At 48.1% G+C, this 21,515-nt stretch overlaps 5 protein-coding genes across 5 annotated transcripts; 3 read left to right on the top strand and 2 right to left on the bottom strand.

The window, feature by feature from the left end:
• Positions 1 to 1,741: 1,741 nt before the first annotated feature.
• On the top strand, positions 1,742 to 2,096 carry N7511_003544 (uncharacterized protein; the record flags this gene model as incomplete). Its single annotated transcript, XM_057125969.1, has 2 exons — positions 1,742 to 1,951; positions 1,989 to 2,096. The coding sequence occupies 2 exons, from the start codon at positions 1,742 to 1,744 to the stop codon at positions 2,094 to 2,096; spliced, it is 318 nt and encodes a 105-aa protein (XP_056988128.1).
• A 1,358-nt stretch (positions 2,097 to 3,454) lies between these two features.
• N7511_003543 (uncharacterized protein) lies at positions 3,455 to 6,094 on the bottom strand (the record flags this gene model as incomplete). The annotated part of the gene is made up of 4 exons (XM_057125968.1): positions 3,455 to 3,873; positions 3,928 to 4,702; positions 4,753 to 5,459; positions 5,596 to 6,094. 4 exons carry the CDS (start codon positions 6,092 to 6,094, stop codon positions 3,455 to 3,457), a joined length of 2,400 nt encoding a protein of 799 aa, XP_056988127.1.
• A 954-nt stretch (positions 6,095 to 7,048) lies between these two features.
• On the top strand, positions 7,049 to 13,245 carry N7511_003542 (uncharacterized protein; the record flags this gene model as incomplete). The annotated part of the gene is made up of 2 exons (XM_057125967.1): positions 7,049 to 9,192; positions 9,495 to 13,245. The coding sequence occupies 2 exons, from the start codon at positions 7,049 to 7,051 to the stop codon at positions 13,243 to 13,245; spliced, it is 5,895 nt and encodes a 1,964-aa protein (XP_056988126.1).
• A 245-nt stretch (positions 13,246 to 13,490) lies between these two features.
• N7511_003541 (uncharacterized protein) lies at positions 13,491 to 15,965 on the top strand (the record flags this gene model as incomplete). Its single annotated transcript, XM_057125966.1, has 1 exon — positions 13,491 to 15,965. The coding sequence occupies one exon, from the start codon at positions 13,491 to 13,493 to the stop codon at positions 15,963 to 15,965; it is 2,475 nt and encodes an 824-aa protein (XP_056988125.1).
• A 1,071-nt stretch (positions 15,966 to 17,036) lies between these two features.
• Positions 17,037 to 18,279, bottom strand: N7511_003540 (uncharacterized protein; the record flags this gene model as incomplete). Its single annotated transcript, XM_057125965.1, has 4 exons — positions 17,037 to 17,306; positions 17,365 to 17,896; positions 17,918 to 18,091; positions 18,152 to 18,279. 4 exons carry the CDS (start codon positions 18,277 to 18,279, stop codon positions 17,037 to 17,039), a joined length of 1,104 nt encoding a protein of 367 aa, XP_056988124.1.
• Positions 18,280 to 21,515: the final 3,236 nt, after the last annotated feature.

The following is a 21,515-nucleotide window of genomic DNA, read 5'->3' as shown; positions in this document are numbered from 1 at the left end:
AGTAGTCACGTTCTTGCCATGGGCTTTGTACGACGTTCTCGAAATAAACACGACTGTGTCAAAAGATTGACGTTACATCACACTCAAGAAATACATACAGTTCAGTAGCATGATTCCCACTAGAGCCCCTACTCAGTTCTTTTGGCATCAACTAACATGCCCAGTCTACTTTTCGAGCATTGATTCCAACCGTAAAGCACGACCGTCAGTCGCTCCCGAGTTGATTCCCAAGCCTGCTCAAAAGACACCAGTCGTTGTCGCTGCTCATCAGCAGGAAGCTGAGGTACAACCCCCTCTTTGCTCGGGTCGATGATGGCCTCCTTTGAAAGTTGCAGATTTTGATCAACATCCTCGCCACGGAGGTGTTTAGGCACACATGATGCCCATACACGTCGATGAAGCCCCACAGTTCGAGCCGCTTGAAAGCCCAGTTTCGCATCCTCGCGTTCAACGTTTGCTAGCGTTGCCAAGATGGGTTGAAATTGCTCGATCATCAGAGTTTCTTTCTGGCTGGTTTCCAGCTGCGGGTAGAAATTTCTAGTGGTCAGCCACGAGATATAATACCGCATAGGATGCATCTGGCTTACCTGTCGTGGTTTGGGATCAGAAGCATCCTTTGGGTGGCTTTCATCAACCTGGATTGGAAGCCCACTCGGCTCATGATCTCCTTCACTGTTTTGGTCCTGTACGTTCCTTGGAGTATCCATTTTATGACAGGGGAAGAATCAGTTTTGATTTAATTTTTGTTCAGGGGATGAAAGCCTCTCTTATAGTCTGCTTGGAGACACATAACGGCCTCGTTGGGGTTACGACAGAGATACGGGTATCAACGAACTCATTTATTTAAATGCTGGTGTTGGTTGAGCAAGCCTGTACCCTTGCTGATGGATGTGCTAAATGTATTGGCTTGTTCTAGCAGCATTAAATATGTCCTGCGGCTTCGACAGCTTCAAACATTCAACGGGCAATTCTAGAAGCTTGACCAGCCGGTGAACAATTATATATTTCCAATCAGTCTGTACTCGTAACTGCTTGTTTCTAGTTGTCGGCAGCAAAATTCCACTGTAAGCCAGCTATAAAGGCGGTGTCTGATCACCGTTTAATCGACGACTATCTCGCCTCAACTAGTCGTCTTTATCATTCATGTGTTTTGCTAACCATAAATTAGAGGCCATGTTGAAAAACATTCGGATATAGATGGTAGAATTTTTTTCGACAGAATTTGTTGAGGTCAGTTCAGCCACTGTTAAGGGCGAACAATAACTTTGCAGTTATCTAGCTCTACGGCTTTGTTGACACTTTCTGCTGTTTGTCTTGTCTATGTTGTTTCAAGAGGCTATTTCTTTGATACACTTTAGATCTCATATAATATACTGATCGACTCGCAATTAGTCATCGTCCTTAGGATATTCTACCCCCTCCTTCTCTCGCCTCGCTTTTGATACGAGAATTCGGATTTATGCTTGGTCTGAGCGCAATATCATAAATGATAAAAGCTATGGCAATATTTTCGCAAAAACAAATATGCCGGACGGATATGTTTTCCCTAAGCGATATACCACTGCTCTACGGCGACAAAAGCGAGCAAAAATACCCAACCAAACACGTACCCATTGAACAGCCTAACTTGGAGTTCCCCCGGACTTAAACCTGTGAAGTTAGTCCTTAGGGCTGGACATACCAATTACATACTAGCCAAAGCCTTAATCATGGTCTTTTTTGTCGACACGGGGGTTGCCCAATGGACCTAGGCTCTAGCTATTGCGGATGGCGGCCTGTTCTCTGCTGGTTTCGATACCTACCTATTTCGGAGTCTGCTCCTGGCTACTCTGACATTGTACGGAATGTGTTCGGAACCTTGCCAGTCTCACAAAATACCAATGATCCTTGGCTAGAGCAGCCTGGAGGGCAGCACATTTTCCAAAATACGCAGGCTGTAGAGGCGGGCCAAGTTATTTCACAGGCACTCAATCCAATCTCCACACAAGTTCCCTCCAACTTTGATTAGGGAGGTTTATAACACAGCACCCAACGGCGGCATTTCAATTGCGCAATTTCGGGATGCAAGCGCCAATTCAAACGCCAAAAAGGCTTGAACCGTCACTTGACAAATTATTCCGGAGCGAAGCCTTATGTCTGCTGGGTCCCTGGGTGCCAACGCAGGTTTTCGCGACGCGACAGCCTTAATGCCCACTATCAAACACACGGCAAACGTGGGGGCCGCAATCGGTATGTGGCTACTCTAGATAAGACAGGAACCATGTATGACCCGGATTTCCGTGGCTAGCTAAGCCCTGAAGGGGGGCCACTTGACTATGCTGGATATGAGTGATTCTGGCGCTCGAGATATACGTGGCACTAAGTTTCAACTGTTCAACTTTATTCTACTAAAAGGAGAATAACTGGCGTAGAGTAGAAAACAATGCAAATGTACATCATCTTTATTATCTTGCTCTATGAATCTATTTCCCTTTTCAAACGCATATTGCCCTTCTGTGGATTTTTAGGAACCGATTCGATCAAGCGCTAGCTGAGGACCTCGAAAGAACTAGCAACAGTAGAAGATAGCCCATAGATCGGTTCGACGTCAGCGTCAAAATGGTACGTGGTATAATCAAAAAGGATGAGAATTGTAAAATTTGAGTTGATTTGGGTCCGAGGGTCAACGACTTGGCCGGCATGTATCCCTACTTTTTTTGATGTCACTGTCACACGATAAAGCAATTCCTTCGGTTTTTTCTATCCTGTCCTCCAACGCCATCATTGGTCTTCCACATCGGAATGTGAGATGAGGTGGAATGTATCGAGAGAGGAAGGTTAGTATCATAAATTGGCGCTATTCTTTGCCAACCTAGCTCAGGATATACCTTTGCGAGAGCCAACCATGTATATATATATCCCACCTAGGCTGTAGCACTATCCAAATTATCGGCAGATAATCGATTATCGTATCCGTAAATCGCGGATAACGATATAAATTCATTATCGAATTATCCGCAACGATACGATACGATAATTATATTTTCATTTGCGGATATCCGCAGATTATCGTACGATAACAAATATTGCAAATATGCTAAGACTCGTGACCTGAGCGAGTTTGCATAAATTATGCATTCTCCCCTATGTTTTTTGGGTATTCAATATGTAATTGATTGTATATTTGTTACGGGAATAACTGGCCTACGATCTTTTCTCCAAATTAATCTACTTTGTCTAGCTTTATTGCAACAGCATTTAATTATTCAAGATCATATCATAGGTTATCAAACTCAAATCTATCTAGCTGCTTTGGCTTCTTCCGAATCCTCCCCGATCTCCCCTGCGTGGGCTTCTCAGTTGGCATTTTAGGAAGCGGGAGATCCTTATCACCATTATCCTAAGGCTCAACGGCACTATGAAGCCGCTTGCGCCGTGGTTGCTTGCCCCGGATTGGAACCGGTGTAGGAGTCGCCTACTTAATTGTATAACTATATCCCAAATCATTTTCTGAGTCATCCGATCTATCCTCCGCTTGGTTACTATCTTCTTCGTTTTCACTGATCGGCTCGATATCGTGAAGCGACGGAGTTGGTTTCCATGTCTGATCGAGTATGGCAACCTCTCCGCTAGAGAGATACTCCTTGATCATCTCGAGCTCGGTTTGTTGAAGCTCGAACTTTGATGCGAACAGATGAAGCATTAGAGACCTGATGGTTTCTGGTTTAAGCTGCCCCCGGCGATAGTGACAGACATCACGAGCACAATTGAAGAGCCGCTCAACACCAGCGCCACTAGCAGGTGTTGCCAGATTATCCCGCGCCATCGCTGCAAGCACTGGATATTCATGCTCATGCTCCTTCCAGAACACCCTTGGCTTTCCTTTGGTAAGACCTATAATATAACTTAGCTGGAAAGCCGTATAATAAAGCAGGGAAGTATACAGACCCTGTGCAAGATATCGTGTGATCTCATCCTCCGGTCGGTCAATTTCACTGTGTGAAGCGTGCAAATCCATCATCAGATCAAGCTCCTCTTCGTCCACTTCTTGAGAGACTTGGGCTTGAGAGGGCTCCTTGCGGCGGGTTATGCGTTGTTGATATTGGTCAAATTCCTTCTGTAGTTTATCCCGATAGATCTCCATCCAATTGATATCTTCTCCCTTCTCGTTTTTCTCTTTCCAGTCATCGCCTTCAAAAAACCGAAGCTTCTTCGATGGACACAGAATAGTTGCAATTGCATAAACTGTGCCAAACGATTCACTGCCGGTCGCTCTGTGGTACTTTGAGAGTTTCTGTTTCGCTGCCTGTAGTGCCTGAAGCATTCTCTTTTTCCAAGGGACAGTCTTGCGTTCTAGTAACTCCGCAACATCATCAAGATGGTTAAAGAGCTCCTTATAGATGCTGAAGACCGAATGAACAGTAACATCTTGAGTCTTGGACAAGATCTTGGTGTAATGAAAGAAAGGCTTTGTGACCAAAAGGAGATACTCCACTTGGCGCCATTCCTCTTGGCCGAGCTGAAATTGAACGTATTGGTGGGTTGAACAGTACTGGTTGAAGACTCGCTGTAGTTTCTTGGCACGTTCGAGCATTAAGAAAGTAGAATTCCAGCGTGTACGGACATCCTGAATCGGTAGAAGCTTGGGCTCTATTGTTTGAAGCGCCCGGAAAGCCTCTCGGCGCTGAGGACTAGCGGTAATGAATACAGCGAGCTCTCGAATCTAGGCTTTTTTAGCAATTATATTCTCGGGATACAACATGATACATTTACCTTCTTCAAAGTAGCCACGATATTCCCTGAAGCGTAACCTGGAGCGGACTGTAGCGACTTCGTACGTTCTTCTGACCACTCTGACTCGGCCTCTGCATTCTTTGGGTTCGCTTTGATCTTTCCAAGGAGGTCTTTCAGGCTAAGTTGTATAACGTGCACAATGCATGGTACTCGGAAAACAGAGGTATTGTGAAGAGCCTGGGACTGAACCATCTCTTGAACACCGTGAATCATTGTGTTGTTATTTGATGCATTATCAGTTGTTATTGATAATACTCGGTCGGTAATACCATGCTCTTGCAAGATTCGGATAACAGTCTCACTTAGCTGAGTCCCAGTATGGGATCCTTGGATATGCTCAAATCCAAGAAGAACCTCACAGTAATTCCAGTCCTGGTCGAGGAAGTATCCAGTGATGGCCATAAATGCCTGGCCAAACGGAGAGGTCCAGCAATCAAGTGCAATAGAGAGAGAGCTTCCAGGTGGAAGCTTACTGAGCACGCTCTGTTGCTGTGCCTGGACTTCATTATCTAAAAGACGTTTCAAACTGCGGGCGGACGGGATATTGAGCTCTGATGTGGCGAGCCTGGTGCATTGCAGAAGCTCTTTGAACTCCGGGTGCTCAACAGTGCGGAATGGGAGACGGGTGGTCGTGATAAACTTGAGGATCTTCTTCTGAAGGGATGTCTGGCTGAATTCTGTGCTTGCTGATTGACGCGGCTAGGTAGAGATAAGGAAGATTAGTGTGCATTGTGAATTAAATCTAGGATAGACTTGCCATCTCTCGGAGAAGCTGGTCTATGCTTTGCTATGTAGTCTTCCGCGGCTGAGTGCAGTACGCACTATTAAGATGGTTCTTCATGGGAGAGGGACCAGAACGATTAAACCTTGGGTGAACAACCACACTTTGACAGCGGTTGCACATAACCTTGGGCTCGCCAGTCCGCGCATTTGCAACCTGATCAAATGAGCTCCAAACATCAGACTTTTTCAGTATAGTATCCCATCTAATAGATTTCTGCAGTTCTTTCTTGCTGCCAAACTCAGTCATTAGCCACCATTTCACAAACTGTATCTGAGACATCTCCATCATGGGATCGGTTTTGTCGCAGTTGTAGAGAATATAAGATGGTTGAAAGAGTTTGCCGACGCGCTGTAGTAAGTCGGGGGCACGAGGATATCGAGGGGAAGGGGGAGTGTCTGAGACAGGAGTCGAATGTGCTATGCTCTGACTACTCAGCACGTCTGAGGATTCATCTGTTTGTGGAAAGTCTGAATCGATGAATGGGTTGGCGAACTGAGATGCGTCATATTGGCTCCTTGATACTTCGGAATCAGACATGTCGAGTAGAGGACCAGGTACCAAGTGTAGGACGATCGAGTATACCAGGAAGAGACTTACTAGGAATTTAGCGGAAAAATTGGTGCGTAGGCAAACGTGTGCGCCCGCGATGTCGACGTGCTCACGATAATACTCGATGCTAATTGGGTATTGTAGTGGGGAAATCACGACACTTGTATGATTACTGCCTCAGGCAGTGATATCCTCGAGGACGGGTTATGGGCAACCTACGACTGTAGAGAAGGATAGACAGTTACAACAATGCCACTCATTTCCTGATTCAAGATTTATGATCATTATGCTCCTTGATATAGCATCTGATTATCCCTGATAGGCATCATCTGTCTAGAGCTCACAGACCTGACTTGTTGTTCGGTTTTCTTGCCACCATTTGTCGACCCGTCTGTTTTGACCAGACTGCCATCGAGCATCTCCCATTTCAAATTGGCGTCCCCGGGAAGGCTCACGATCGTAAGGTGTCTGACAACTGGCAGAGCCTACAGCAGCAGGAAAGTGGCGATAGCATTTGACCCTGAGAAGCAAGCGTGGAAGAGAGACAGGTCACATCTGTTCCTTGTGTTATCAGCTGAGTTGTTGGCAAAGGTAGCCTGAGTTGGGCTTGCTAACATGCAGGAAACACGGGAACTCACCCAGTTATATCGCGATCTGTTATCCAGCTCGTGCATTGGCAGTGCGGATTCGCTGCTGATGTTGCTACAGGCGAGACCGGCAGCGCTGCGTACGATGGCAGAGAAGAGATTTCCAGGCATTAGCTGGCTATGGCGTATGACCATGCAGCAAATGCTGACTCACGCTATCCTGAGTTATAAGTTAAAAGAAAGGAAGGAAGAATGCTCAAGAAGAGGAAGTGAAAAGGAAGCCCTTGACCAGCTCTATCGACAACCCCCGCTAGCATTGATTTCAGCCGAAAAACAGTCTCCGCTTTCACCAACAATGGACTTCGCCGAGGAGCGTGACCGCGGAAGGAGCCAAAATGAAGGACTAGCATCGTTCTCTGAGTATAGGGAGCCTGCTAGGGAGAGATCGGAGTCAGTTAGAACGACAGGCAGGCGTAGCGCTCTGCACCCTGAGCCGACAGCGCCAGTTCAGTCAGGTATAGCCGTTGCGCCAGTTGCGCAACTCGCGTCTATCCAGCAACAGCAGATGCCATATTTCTCCCCTCTGCCTACTCCAGGAACTCTGGGAGCGCCGTACTTTGACGGGTCTGACGCTACCCTGTTCCTGGAGAAGTTACAGGAGACATGTCGTCGCTGTGGGCTGCGCTCAGAGACTGAGATGCTAGAGATCTTGCCACAGTACTGTGACCGCATCACAAAGCTATGGGTTAAGAGACAAAGTCTGTGGGTCGCAAAGGATTGGGAAGGATTTAGAGAAGAGTTCTTAGAGCGATTCTATGAGACCGATGATGAACGCCTTCGATACACGAAGACGTATCTCCAATCTCTGGCCCAACAAACTCGGACAATGAAGGACGACATTCAGTCGTACTTGAGAGAGTTTGACGAAGTCTCGGACCGCGTTCTCCAGAATGGAGAGATTAGCGACAGCGAACGAGCGAACTTGTTGATCCAGGGACTGCCCCAGGTACTGAAAGAGAAGGTAGTACGACGCCACTCACGGCGACTACTACCGAGAGGAACGCTGATCAAGTATTCCGAAGCCTGGGGTTCGATCAGGCTCTGTGTCCGTGAGGAAGAAGATCTCCAGAGATACCTAGGCCAAGGAGGTGGTCGAGAAGGCAAAGAACGGTTAGATGGACACCAGCATCGTGTCACAGCTGAGAGTACACAGGGTCGAATTCACCATGATCAGAGCAAAGAAATCCGCGATATACGGTCGCAAATGGAAGCTCTCACTCTGAAACTGCAGGCTAGCCAAGACCTACGAAATGATTACCGGTATGAGCCTGATAGACGTACGCCGACAAACAACCTTGGAGTGAACCCGCCAATAAGCTGTTGGACGTGCGGAGGAGCTCATCTTTCGAGACCAGATAAATGCGAGGCACTCCGTGATATGCAAGGACGTGGCATCATGCATTATGACCAGATGAATCAAATGATACTAGGGACTGCGGACCAACCAGGGCCGCGCCTACGTGTTACGCCTGGAAGGTTGAATCGTGAGTATTTCCAAGAACAGTATGACCAGTGGAAGGGGTATACCACGGCAACGGCACCTTCTAGCAGGGTCACTGCTATAGCTTCGAATAGTGCTATCCCTATGTCATATTCAGCGCCGGTTCAATCTGTTGCGGCTACCCTCTTAGGTTCGGCGCCTGTGTGGGAAATTCTCGACGAGGACGATGAGGATCTAGCTGGACCAATAGGAAGTGTGAACGCGATTGAAGGACGCGCCGCGAAGCGGAGACGTGAACCTGATATCGCAAGGACTCGCAGTATTCACGCTGGAAGGTATCAGCCACAAGTTGAAGATGATGTTATGCAAGATGCTCAGCCTGAGGATTCCCAAACCCAGAGACAGGAAGATATATCTCAGGAACAAGTTGTTAGAAGAAGGGGGCCCGTGGACCCTGAAGTTGCAAGAAGAAAGTCACAATTATCCGACATCGTCATGCAAAAGATATGGAACACGGAAGTCACCCTCACCATTGGAGAACTTGCTGGCTCTGCCCCTAAGATCAGGATTGGCATGGGGAAAGGAGTTAGCATGGATGTTATCAATCAGCGGATCACAGACGTTCTCTCGCAAGCGCACACGCAGTCCAACTTTACAGGGGCATCTATGCCGGCAAAAGTCGAGAAACAGATCAATCAGCTTGCTAGCGATGTAGCAGACTATCACGCAGTCACTGGGAGCCCACTGCAATCCAGCACCCTGGCTTCTCACGTTAACTTCCAGGAAGTGCAGCTATCGGACTCGGCAGCCGGGCCCGTGTCCCGAGAATACTCCAGAGACTTGTTATTCGCCACGGTAGTGATCGGCAAAAGAGAGGTGCGAGCATGTATCGATACCGGGTCATCTGTTAACATTGTTCGACGAGAGATCGCGCAGTCCGTGCAGGCAAAGATGCGCCTGAGGCCAAGATTGAAGCTAGTGCCTGTTGATGGAGGAGAGTATGCGGTAGGCGCATGTGTGGAGAACCTGCCAATCAGCATCGGAGGAATCACGACAAGGACGCATACCATGGTTGGTGATGGATGCACGAATGATTTGCTGCTAGGGAGGATTTGGGCGAAGGACTCTCTACTGCAGACGTCCGAGAAAGGAGACGGCAGCGTCATCTGTACTATCTCTAGTCCAGACCGACGGACAAGCTATTCTTTCCTGGCGTACCATCCACGAGGGGGAGGCTCCTTTTATGAGGATCAGCTATGGCCGGGTGAAGCGAAGAGTGATGCTTTAAATGCTCAGGCAGATGTCTAAGTGGCATCGCAGCATCTGCCAAAGACCCGGATGCCAGACAGAGCTCATTTTCTGCACTGTCAGTAGCAGCAGGCGAGAAGCTGCTCAGGACGGTGGATAAGAAGAAGAGAGACGTCGCTGGTGGTTGTCAAGAAGAAGTTGTCCAGAGCGGACGAGCTGAGAGCGACGTTAGTTTAGAGAGGGGTGGTATTTCGGCCGAAAAACCGTCTCCCCAAAAACCTGAGGCACCTAACTGGGTTCCTACCCCGAACCATAAACATTACGCCGGCCATGCCTCACCTACCTACCCCGACATTGAATATAGGACGTCATTTGCAAGGACTGAGACGCGCCATGGACTGCCAAATAAGTGGCGAAGAAGATTACTGCCGCGACAAGGATCGCGCTGGGCAACCTTCAGACCAGATCTACGCGCGCTACACGCTGCACCTGTGAACACGCTATACAAACGAAAGGCAGATAAGGTTCAACCTGTGAGCTCGTCAGAGTCCGATGGCTCTATTCCTGCCGGGAACCCTGACTGGCAGAGGATTTGCCTGGAGAAATACCACACCCGGTACCGCGCAACTGACATCCAATCCGAGTTCGATGACCTACTGCATCCGCGAATTGCTACGATTGCGAGAGGTGCCCGACTGACCCCTGAGAGAGAAGCAACCATGCTTGTGGGAAACGGATTATTGCCGCGAGAGAAGCTGCTGCTACGCGAACTACTGTTTAAGAGGGAGGGAGTGCTGGCTTGGAGCTGGGACCATATGAGCCGGATTCGACCAGAGGTCATGCCTGCTCAGCGTATCAAGACCGTTCCCCATGAAGCATGGCAACATCCTGGGTTCAAGATTCCCCGCGCCCTAGGCCCTGTTATCATTGAGATGTTACGCGAGAGGCTAAAGAAGGGAGTCCTCGAACACTGCGACGGACCATACAGAAACCCCTGGTTCTTGGTCAAGAAGAAAGGTATCGGCAAATACCGACTGATCAATGCAGCAATGCTCATCAACAAGGTCACCAGAAGAGATGCAAACATGCCTCCGGACGTTGATGAATTTGCCGAGGAATTTGCCGGCATGGCGCTCTCTTCACTTGTTGACCTATACTCAGGGTATGACCAAATCACGCTAGCTGAGGAAGATAGAGATCTCACTGCCATTCAAACCCCGATTGGCCTCTTGCGGCAAACTACAATTCTACAAGGAGGCGCAAATTCTGTTGCGCAGTTTCAACGTGTGATATCATGGATCCTTCAATCTATCTTTGGCATAGTTGCTAAACCATTTCTTGATGATGTTGCTATCAATGGCCCACGAACAAAGTACGACGGTGAATTTGCCAGGCCAGGAATCCGCAAGTACGTCCTGGAGCACCTTCAAAATTTGGACAAAACGCTATATCTCCTAGAGCTTGCCGGAGCTGCTATTTCAGCCGAAAAGTCACAATTTGCTATGTCAGGCATTGAGGTCGTTGGGTGGGTCTGCGACTTCTCTGGCAGACACGCTGAAGAAAGCAAAGTTGCCAAGCTACTAGACTGGCCAACCCCTATTGACAAGGATGCACTACGATCATTCGTCGGACTAGCGGTCTACTTCCGTATTCTTATCGAAGAATTTCAGATCATCATGGAACCGCTCTACAGATGCCTCAGGAAGAACGTCACATTCGCATGGAAGGATGACCAGCAACAAGCGTTCGATAGAGTGAAAACTGAGCTATCCACGACTCCAACTATCCTGCCAATCGATTATACCAGCGATCCTCTTACAGTCATTGTCGCCGTTGATGCTTCTGGAAAGGGGTGGGGTGCTGTGCTGATGCAGGAAAGAAACGGTGTCCGAAAGCCGGCGAGATATGAGTCAGGAACGTGGTCTGAATCACAGCTTTCCTACGATTCGGGAAAACTGGAATGCCGCGCAGTCCTCATGGCACTGAAGAAGTTTCGCCACTGGCTATACGGCATCCACTTCATACTAGAAACCGACGCGAATACACTTGTGGCCCAATTGAATAGACCGGCTACTGATTTGCCTGGTGCATTGGTTACGAGGTGGATGGCTTGGATACGCCTGTTTGACTTTGATGTGAAGCACGTACCTGGACGGAGAAATAGCGCAGCAGACGGTTTATCGAGAAGGAGTCCCACGGCTAGCGAGCTAAGCGCCCAGCGGCGCGAGGTTGACGTTGATGACTTTATTGACGCGGAGATCTCTTACCTTAGGGCGAGCTGTCTACCAGCCCGAGCAGCTATGATATCCGATGACAACGCTGACGACGGAGAAGAAGACGATTTACCTGAGCAAGAAGCAACGTTGCTAAGACCTTTAGGAGATGGTTATTCAGCCGAATCACAGCAAATTGCGCGTTTCCTTATAACGCTACAACGGCCTCCTAAGATGTCAAGGTCTCAGTTTTACTACTTCCGAAGGAAATGCACAAAGTTCGTGGTCCAAGACAGTCATTTGTTCTATCGCTACAAAGGAAGAACAGAGATTCTCCGAAGAGTCCTTGACAACAAAGAAGACCAGCAACGAGCCCTAGAAGGGACGCATACTGAACTTGCCCACAAAGGACGCGAAGCCACTTACGCACTGCTCAAGCATCGGTACTACTGGCCACGTATGTATGAAGAAGCGGCTTCGTATGTTCGTACGTGTGTTGAGTGCCAGGCACGGGACCCTGTCAGACTTAGTGAGCCCGCGAATGTCACTACTCTTCTTCGCATGTTTGATAGATGGTACGTGGATACAACTCATATGCCGGCAGAAGATGGCGTCAAAATCGTCATTCAGGGAAGAGAGGCAGTCAGTGGATGGGTGGAAGCCAGGACCCTGGCTAGTGCAGATTCAGAGAGCGTTCAGTCATTTATCTTCGAAGATATCATTTGCCGGCATGGTTACCCGCGAGAGATTGTTATGGATGATGGTCCGGAGAACCGTGCCAAGACGCTAGCATTTCTCAAAGACAAAGGAGTCAAAAAGGTGACAATATCGGCCTACCACCCTGGCTCAAACGGACCCGTGGAGCGAGCGATGAGGACACTGAAAGATGCTCTCTCAAAAATGACGGGAGGTTACCCTTTTCAAAGACATGCACCTATCAACAGTTGGAGACCTCACTTTCATGCCGCGTTGATGGCGGATAGGGTTACAGTCAATGCCACAACAGGGCTCTCTCCATATTATTTCCTATACGGCATTCATGCAGTCCTACCAATAGAGCTGGAGATGCCCACGTGGAGCACACTGCCATGGGAAACTGTCCGTGACCGCTCTGACCTTATTGCCATGCGGACAAGACAGATCGAGCGCCGCGAGAAGGATATCGAAGAAGCCGTGCTACGCATGAATCGCCTTAAGGAGAACAATGCAAGTTACTTCGACGATCACCGCCGAACAAGACAAACCCCTCTGAAGAAGGATGACTACGTGCTCTTACATGATAGCCAGAGGTCTACGGACATGACATCTGTACAGAAACTCCGCTTCAGGTGGCTCGGACCTTATCTCATTGACTCAGTGAAAGGGAATGGGTCTTACTCGATTAGGGAACTCGATGGCACAGTGCTAAGCCATATCGGTGACAAAGGAGCAGATGCTATCAATGGTGATAGGCTGAAGAGGTTCTACCCTCGGGGAATCGGGGATCGTGATAATGATGATGGTGATGGCACAGCTCACGGAGAAGCTATACAGCAACCCCATCAGCTACGTACGCGTAGGCCTGTTGGAAGACCAAGGAAGAAGAGGTAGTGATATGGTAAATTTTCTTTACGTTTTGATGTCTTTTGATGCTATTTCGGGTTTTCTTTGTCTCCAAGTTGTAACCGCCGTACTCAGTTTCTCTCATGCGTTTGCGAGTCTTTCATTCGAAGTCCTTCATTCATTTCATTTCTACGAGTCATCTGTTTTTCAGCCGAAAAGTCATCTCTCCTTACCACCTATCTCCCTACCTCCCACTGTTCTTACCCTCTTCCCAAAACCCACGAGCCGCAACGATGAGCGAAGAACGGTTTCCCCAAGAACTGCAGCTGCAAGGACAGCAGATCGAGTCTATCGAGGACGCTCTCGAGATCCTACGCGGCTGTGACAAACCTGCAGCCTACCAGCTTGCTAGCCAGCTACTCGAGAAGCTAGAGAACTACCACGAACGCGTCGAGGACGCGATTAGCCGCCTTTACGGATATGTTGACGAGCAAGAGCTATGGAAAGGACAAGAGGACCACGCAGAGTTCAGGCGCAGATGGAAAGAAGCAAAGAGGGTCCAGGAACGACAGGCATCCACAGAGTCCTACACTGCAAGCATCAAGATGAAGGCCATCACTGCATGGGGAGAACAGAACGCGAATGCCTTCTTCGAACACCTTGGGTCCAGAACCATGGTCGAACTTGCCAGCAAGTTCGTGCGATCCTCTCTCAGCTACGAAGACCTCAGATTGTCTGTCAATAACGAGGTCGTGCTACGTCTGTCATCTTCAGGACGTGGCATTCGCACCACCAAAGAAGTGATCCAAGGAGACTTATCAAAGGCACTTACCCGCAAGAACACCCGGCCACTGATCATCGAGGATTTAAGAAGACTGGGACTGCAGCTTGACCAAGATGGATACTGCTGTGCCCATGGCATGGGAAACCCGTTGCCAGTTACAGACACGGGGGCAGCCGTACTACAAGAAGTCAGTGAGGAGATGGACATGGACGAAGAATCCGACTACCCTCAGGAAGATGTTGAGATAGAGCATGGGAGTGACGTCTCTTCAGCGCTCTCAGACGCACCCTCTTATCTTGAAGATCCCGATTTTGACGCCGACGCTGACACTGGTGATAATGATTCGCTGGCTACACGCCGTACCCGCGTTGTGGACTGCGGCTGCGCTATTGAGAGAGCTGCTATGAACAGAATACTAGCGCTGCCTAAGGACGCTACTGAGCGGCAAAAGCTGATAGCGCTAAGGAAGCTAGGCCGAGGCATCTTGCCCGAAACTGTCACTATTGTCACGGAGATTGAGATATGTGAGGACCATGCAAAGAGAGTGTTTGACCTCTTTGGAATGAGAAGCGCTAGCAAGAATCATGCGGCATTAGCATGGCGTGTTGACTTCATGATCAAGAACCTTAACGACTGGGATACTGTGATAGCAGAACACGGCGCCTGGTTTATTCAGCCGAAAAACCAGGTCCCTAGCACTGACACTTTGAGCTTTTACCGCTTTCATCATAAGACTAGACAGCCACTGATCGCGAACTTTGATAAGGATGTTCCTTGGCTATCATTTGAGAGTCTTTACCGACGTATGCAGCCGTCCCTTACCGACAATGGACAACTCCCTACCGACTTGTTTGACCGCATGAACCAACAAGGCACCGTCGTTATCCCGCAGCTCTTCGGATGGCTCAAAGAGGACTTCGACGGCCAGCACCCAGGTGGCATTCTTGCTATGGCAAATGAGGAGATAGACATGTATGACTACCACTATCAGCCACGCCCTCACCGACCACGCCTGGGGTGGTTACGCGATATGTGGTACAGTATCATTCAACAGGTCGTGAGACAAGACCCTGCCTACTACGCATGCTACGTTTTCCTACGACCTGATCACGCATGGCGTCTGATTTCTTACCCTTACTACGCCAAAAGCACTCTGCCAGGAGAACAGACCTTCTTTCGGCACATCGATGTGAACCTGAATGACTTGTCTCACTCTGGACGTGGGCGCGCCATTTTGCAAGGCAGCCTTTCGCTTACCGATGAAGATGAGAATAACTGCACCGAGTTACTCTGCGGCATGCACCCTCACGTACAAGAATGGTGGTCTGATGTTAGGCAGAGGCAGCAAACTGCTGATGGTCCTGTCAGCCGTATCGAACCATGGATGTGGACGCGTGACGATGTTGCCAAGTACCATACGGATTGGACGAAAGAGATCTGTCGCGCCGGAGATGTTAGGGTCAGCCTGCCTACGTTACCCCACGGTTCTACAGGACCTGCCACTAAGATACGCCGCACGATACTGCCATGGTTTGTCCGCATCAGAGAGGATCACTCAACTCTCGACGTTCCTGAGTCAAACACATGGGAAGAGCTTGCCGCCGCCCATAGAGACCTCATTCCTGCATCAAGAACTCCCTCGGGGTTTACTAGTCAGAAGTATGGGCGTATCCCGTACCCATTCCCTGCTGCAGTACGTTTCTGCCCAGGCAACCTGATCTCTCGCTGCTTGGTAGGAGGTTCTCGCTGGACCGAAGCTGGTGTTGCCGACGAGCTCGATACCTTGTTCGGAGAGAATGAGGATGCTGCCATTGAATACGTAAAGTCATGGAGATCCAAGGCACAGCACGAGTATGTCCGTCTATACCAGACAATGGTAGACAGTGAGAAACGCGCCTTCGGCAAAGACTCCTTCTTCAGGAGAAAAGAACTGGGTCTGTCAGTTGATCCTCCCCTACCGCTTGACCGCGAGGACATTGCTTGAGTTATCATGATGGCTTATTGACCAGGGGACGGTCAATTCATGAAGGGGGGTGGTATGTAGTGGGGAAATCACGACACTTGTATGATTACTGCCTCAGGCAGTGATATCCTCGAGGACGGGTTATGGGCAACCTACGACTGTAGAGAAGGATAGACAGTTACAACAATGCCACTCATTTCCTGATTCAAGATTTATGATCATTATGCTCCTTGATATAGCATCTGATTATCCCTGATAGGCATCATCTGTCTAGAGCTCACAGACCTGACTTGTTGTTCGGTTTTCTTGCCACCATTTGTCGACCCGTCTGTTTTGACCAGACTGCCATCGAGCATCTCCCATTTCAGTATGTATTAAGCGGATGTGGAGATTCAGACGATAATTGACGATAATCTGCCGACAATCCGCCGACTATCTTCGGATTATCCAATAATTATCCGCGTCACCAAACCAAAAAAAAACGAAGTCCCCCATTTCCAAACTTTAAATCTAAATTGCGCCTTACATTTTAGTGTAAATATGCTGAGATAAGTAAACGTATAATTGAAATTCGAGCTAGCAGATCTATCCATACTATTCTCAATGTCAAAACTATACTGTTGGTGCATCTGAGGAAAATATACTACGTTCCCTCAGCGTCAAACATATATCTCTGCCTAACCACCACCCCTTAGTTAATATTTTAAACTTACAGGTGACCACAACTCGCTCGCTATATACTTAAACCCAATATATTATGCAGAAGACAGTTTTTTAAGAATAAAATACTGTTTCTTATTTTTTACCAGGAGAAGTGAAGGAAATAGGGGATGAGTCTTGTCATGACCAAACTTGTAAAGATTCACATGTAAAATAGTGTTTTGTCAGCTTCATTAGTATCACCTGTTCGTCCACAATAGGATATATTAGCGAATTTTATGCTAGTGCGGATAGTTTGCTGATATCCAAACTATCGTTCAGATATCCGCGGATATCTGCAACGACGATGATGATAATGATCCATTATCCGGGATCCGCAATTTGCGGATAACGATAACGGGTCATTATCGTTATCGTACGATATGCCGCAGCCTAGTCAGGGCTATCCATGAAGCTTGCCATTCGATATTGGAAATTGTCCGCTGGTGTTAGACCAACGCTGTATTTCCTGTCGCCGCCAAATGTGTACAGAAATGTCATGGGAAACAGGGAATTGAACGGAATCGCGTCTTCGATGAATTCAAGATCTTCCTTCGACAAAGCAATCTTCAATCCGTCTTCCAGTGCCTTGACATGCTCCACCGTACGGGTGCCCACCATTGGAAAAACATAAGGCGTCTTTTGGAGGAGGTATGCAAGAACCTGTAGTGGATGTGGATGTTAGGATACAGTGATGATCAGGGACTGCATGAAAACTTACCACCGCTTGCACGGTTGTATTCTCGCGCTGAGAGATTGTTTCCAGCTTCTCGGAAACCTTGAGCGCCTCTTCCGCTGGCGGTCCATAAATGCGGCCCCCTTTTTTGGCTTCTCGTTGCTCCTTAGACAAAAACTTCCCTGCACTCAATGCTTCCCAGGGTACGATGGCCATACCCTGATCGCGGCACATTGGAATCACTTCGGCCTCCATGTCGCGATATCCCGCGTTCCATTTTCCTTGGTATAATGAAAATGGCGTCAGACCGTGCTGGCGAGCATAAGAATTTGCCTTCATCACCACCCAGGCAGGGAAATCAGAGGCACCGAGATACAGGATCTTGCCTGCCATGACAAGAGAGTGAAGTCCGCGCATGATTTCTTCAACGGAGGTGACAGAATCCCACCAGTGAACATAGAGGATCTCAATGTATTCAGTCTTCAGTTTTTTCATTGAATCACGGACGCTGACATGCATGGCCTTCACTGAATTTCCAGTGTAGTTGGACTGTATAGGCTCTTCATCACGTTTGTAACTGCGTTATCCTGCTGAGTACTTCGTCGCAATGACCATTTGATCTCGAGTGCCACGTTGTTCCATCCAAGATCCAATGACCTTTTCTGACTCTTCCGATTGATACACGTTCGCTGTATCAATGAAATTGCCGCCTTGTTCGAAGAATGCGTCAAGAATCTTGTAGGGATCGTCTGATTTGCCCATGAAACCTTCCCTATAGCATTACGTTAGAAACAGATTCATGCTTAGAATTTTGTTCCGTTAACAAGCCCACCATGTGTTCGTCAAGCTCATGGTCCCAAGGCAAATGGGTGAAACTCTCACGGCGGCAATTGGTGAGAGCACTCGGTGACGACCAAGCCACGTCTTTGGCACGGGACCTGCCTTGAAAACTTCACTCATGATAGGTACTGGGATACAGTGAAAAAAAAGGATAGATTGAGTAGAGCAGACAGAAGTATACAGCCTTTGTGGCAGGTCAAGCCCTTTATACTCGGCATGTATTATATCAATTACATGAATCAAGTTATGTCGTCATACACTTAGTATCTAGTCAGTGAAACTAGACCAGACCTACTCGGGGTTTGCGGCGTTACCCTGCTCTGGTGGAGCCAGGTATGCAAGTCGCTGACCCATACACAGATAAGTTTTGCATTAGCGGGGACCGGTCTTCTTAAATCCTCGCGCTGCGGAGATTAGCCAAATAATCAGATAACATTTTTATTTTTTATTATTTTGTTTTTTCTTTCTCTGGAAATAGCTTATTTAGCAAAGGTGTGGTACGCTATAGATTGGTATAGAACCCCAAGGAGTTGGATCTCTATAAAAAGAAAGTGTGCTCATGTGACAGCATTGGCGTCCAGCCATAAAAAATGCACAAAATGCACAACAGCGAGACAGCTGGCGTAAAAGCCTGCGACCTTTGCCCAGTTCTACCGGAGAGAGGCTAATGCATATTAGTCAATCCATGCTTAGCCCTGAAGCCCTGAATATATGAGCAACCCCCGATGAGCTAGTGCCCGCGCTTAGTAGCTACTGAAAGGATATTAAATATATCCGTTCCGTCGCAGGGGAAGAGATGGGTATAGTGGGAAAGTAGATGGTGCATCTGCGCGCGCTCTTTGTACCTGGATGCCTACGGCAACAGGTTTTTCCTATGTTTTGGATTGTGGGATTGGTATTTATGTCGAGCTGGTACCTAGTCTCTCTTTTGAGGACCAGTTCTTTTTCTGTATTACATTATCAGGTGTACGGGCAAGTTCTTGCTTCAACTGGATAGAACCGCCTGCATAGCCATTACGATACTAGTTGGGCTGCATCAGGTTAATTGAACTTTGATTGATTGATTGATTGATTGATTGGCCGTTCTGTCGCATATCCCGTTCCTTGCGAGTTTTGCGCTACTTTCTCCAGCTTTGTTGCCCGGTATCCGGTCGTGGGTCAGGATACAGCAGAGGCTGATGTTTGTTGAATCTTGGGAATGAAGAACCTGTATGTTCTCATGAATTCGCGTGAGAACGTACTGGCTGGGCCGTTTTTTTCAGGCTTTACCTATGGTGCTGTTGGTTGGTTTGGCCCTTTTGGCCACGTTGGCTTGTTTGTCAGGTCCACGGCTGCTACCCATGGATGTTGTCTCTTCGGTGTTGGATCCAAGCTCACTGGCTCCCTGCTCGGCTGGCGTGGGCCGGAGCCCGACCCTAAGCCTGAGCCTGCGCTGCTGACCCCCGCAGTTGGCAACCTTCCGTTCAGCAATGGCTGCGCCGTCTTTTCCCGGACAGTTTGGAGAGAGACGAACATCCACGCAGTGAACGTATCGTGAAGCTCTGGAGAAGGTCCTTCCTATGTGGTGGTATTCCTGGCAACAGTAACATTTAACGGATTCTTGCGGTTCCATTGTATAGGACAGCAGCGAGCATAACGGAGTCATATACGACAGAGCTACAAAAATCCATCAATTCTATCGTTGCTAGAAATTTGGACACATAGGAAAAGCCTGCTCCAGAGGTCCACGATGCGGTCATTACACGAATGGCGATATCTCTCCAAAGCATCCAGGCACTGACGGCGCGACTATTAGTGAACGGAGGTGTGCTGACTACGGGGGCACGCACACTAGGGTGAACCGGAAAGTGCAAGGATTTCCTAGCAGAAGTGGACAGTGCAAAGCAATTAGAACTGCGCTGCGAACTTTTTCATCGCAAGATCAGATCTCGTTCTCCGTTCTCACTTAAGCCTCATTTGCAGCTAAAAGACTTACTCAGCCTCAGGTTGAAACTCTCTTTTATGCTAAACGAGCTCAGGTCTATATATCACACGATATCGCCAGATGTCTCAACAAATGGTTTCGAAGAATACTCATAGCGACGTAAAATCTTCTTATTTGATCACTTCACCAAGCCTTTGGTAGACTGTGCAGTTCTCTCACAGTCTGACTACTTTTTCCGTCTGTCCTAAATACGATATTGCACTATTTGCTCGGCAGTTGCGACAAGGTGGACAGTCGATTTATCCACTCCAGTTCCATTGCTAGTCCCACCTCCCAAAAAATCTTCGAGTGCCGCGCATTTCGCACTGCTACCTACGGTTTCATTCCCAGGCACGCCAGAATGAGTTGGGATCCAACGTATGGTAGCCAATATCCAGTATCGATGTGGAAGTGTCCCTACATGGTCATGAAGACTGCGAACGTACAAACCTGACGGTCTCTGTGGGTTCTGGACCGCCTGAATAGTGGCTTAGCTACCAGAGAGACTGATCACCATTGAACCATTTCATATATTGGGTTCTCTTTATTATTGCCTCTTTTCTAAGCTCCAATGCTGGCAAATTGCATATCTATACCGCTAAGCTCAGCAGCGTACATCGTAGACCGGCTTTCCATGCTAATATGTCTATGGTCAACTAATATCTTAATGCTTTTACTAGGCGGTGTAGGCCATAAGAGAAGGCGGTAGCTAGTTGGGTCTGAAGGGGGGTAAAAATGTAACGATAGTTGCGCATTGAAGCTGCGCCCTGGCAATGTGTACACAAGCCACATGCTTCTTATTGGTCGGCTGATTTTTCCCCTTAAAATGATTCTCGGAAAAGGTCTTGGCGTGCGGCTCACTTCAGTGGGATCAGTTATCTGCCATCCGCGTGGCAACCCCTTTGTTCCTGGGTCGCGTACCTGCAACTGTTGATCACTGATTGGCATACAAACATATTACTTGAACTGCGTGAGGATTTTAGATGATAGAGTGTCATATCATTAAGTAGATATGCGGCTAGAAAATGTCCAAAGCTTACAAACGGTGACTGTATGTCTGTTCCTGTGTTTTGGAGCACATCTCCGCGGAATGATTACTGTATTTTTAATGCATTACATTAGAGGCCGAGCGAATGATTCAAATTAGCTCTTGCATCCTAGCACTGTGGAACTCAGCCACATCATTGTCATTTGACGGCTATTTTATCCCTCAAAGGTAAAAGCGCGAAGGGGTGCCTTGTAGAGCTTGACCGCTTTGCCAGGCGCCAGTGGCTATAATCACAAAGGCGCAGAGAGAAACTTCAAAACATGAAAAAATAACGGCCATAAGCTCTGACTGGCAGGTAGATTCATGAATATTTGGCCTTTCCCACGTAAGATGCTACATAGGCCC

This window comes from Penicillium nucicola (assembly GCF_028828085.1).
Source record: "Penicillium nucicola strain IBT 29836 chromosome Unknown utg000002l, whole genome shotgun sequence".
Classification (NCBI taxonomy): domain Eukaryota; kingdom Fungi; phylum Ascomycota; class Eurotiomycetes; order Eurotiales; family Aspergillaceae; genus Penicillium; species Penicillium nucicola.
This window is presented reverse-complemented; position numbering and strand designations above follow the sequence as displayed.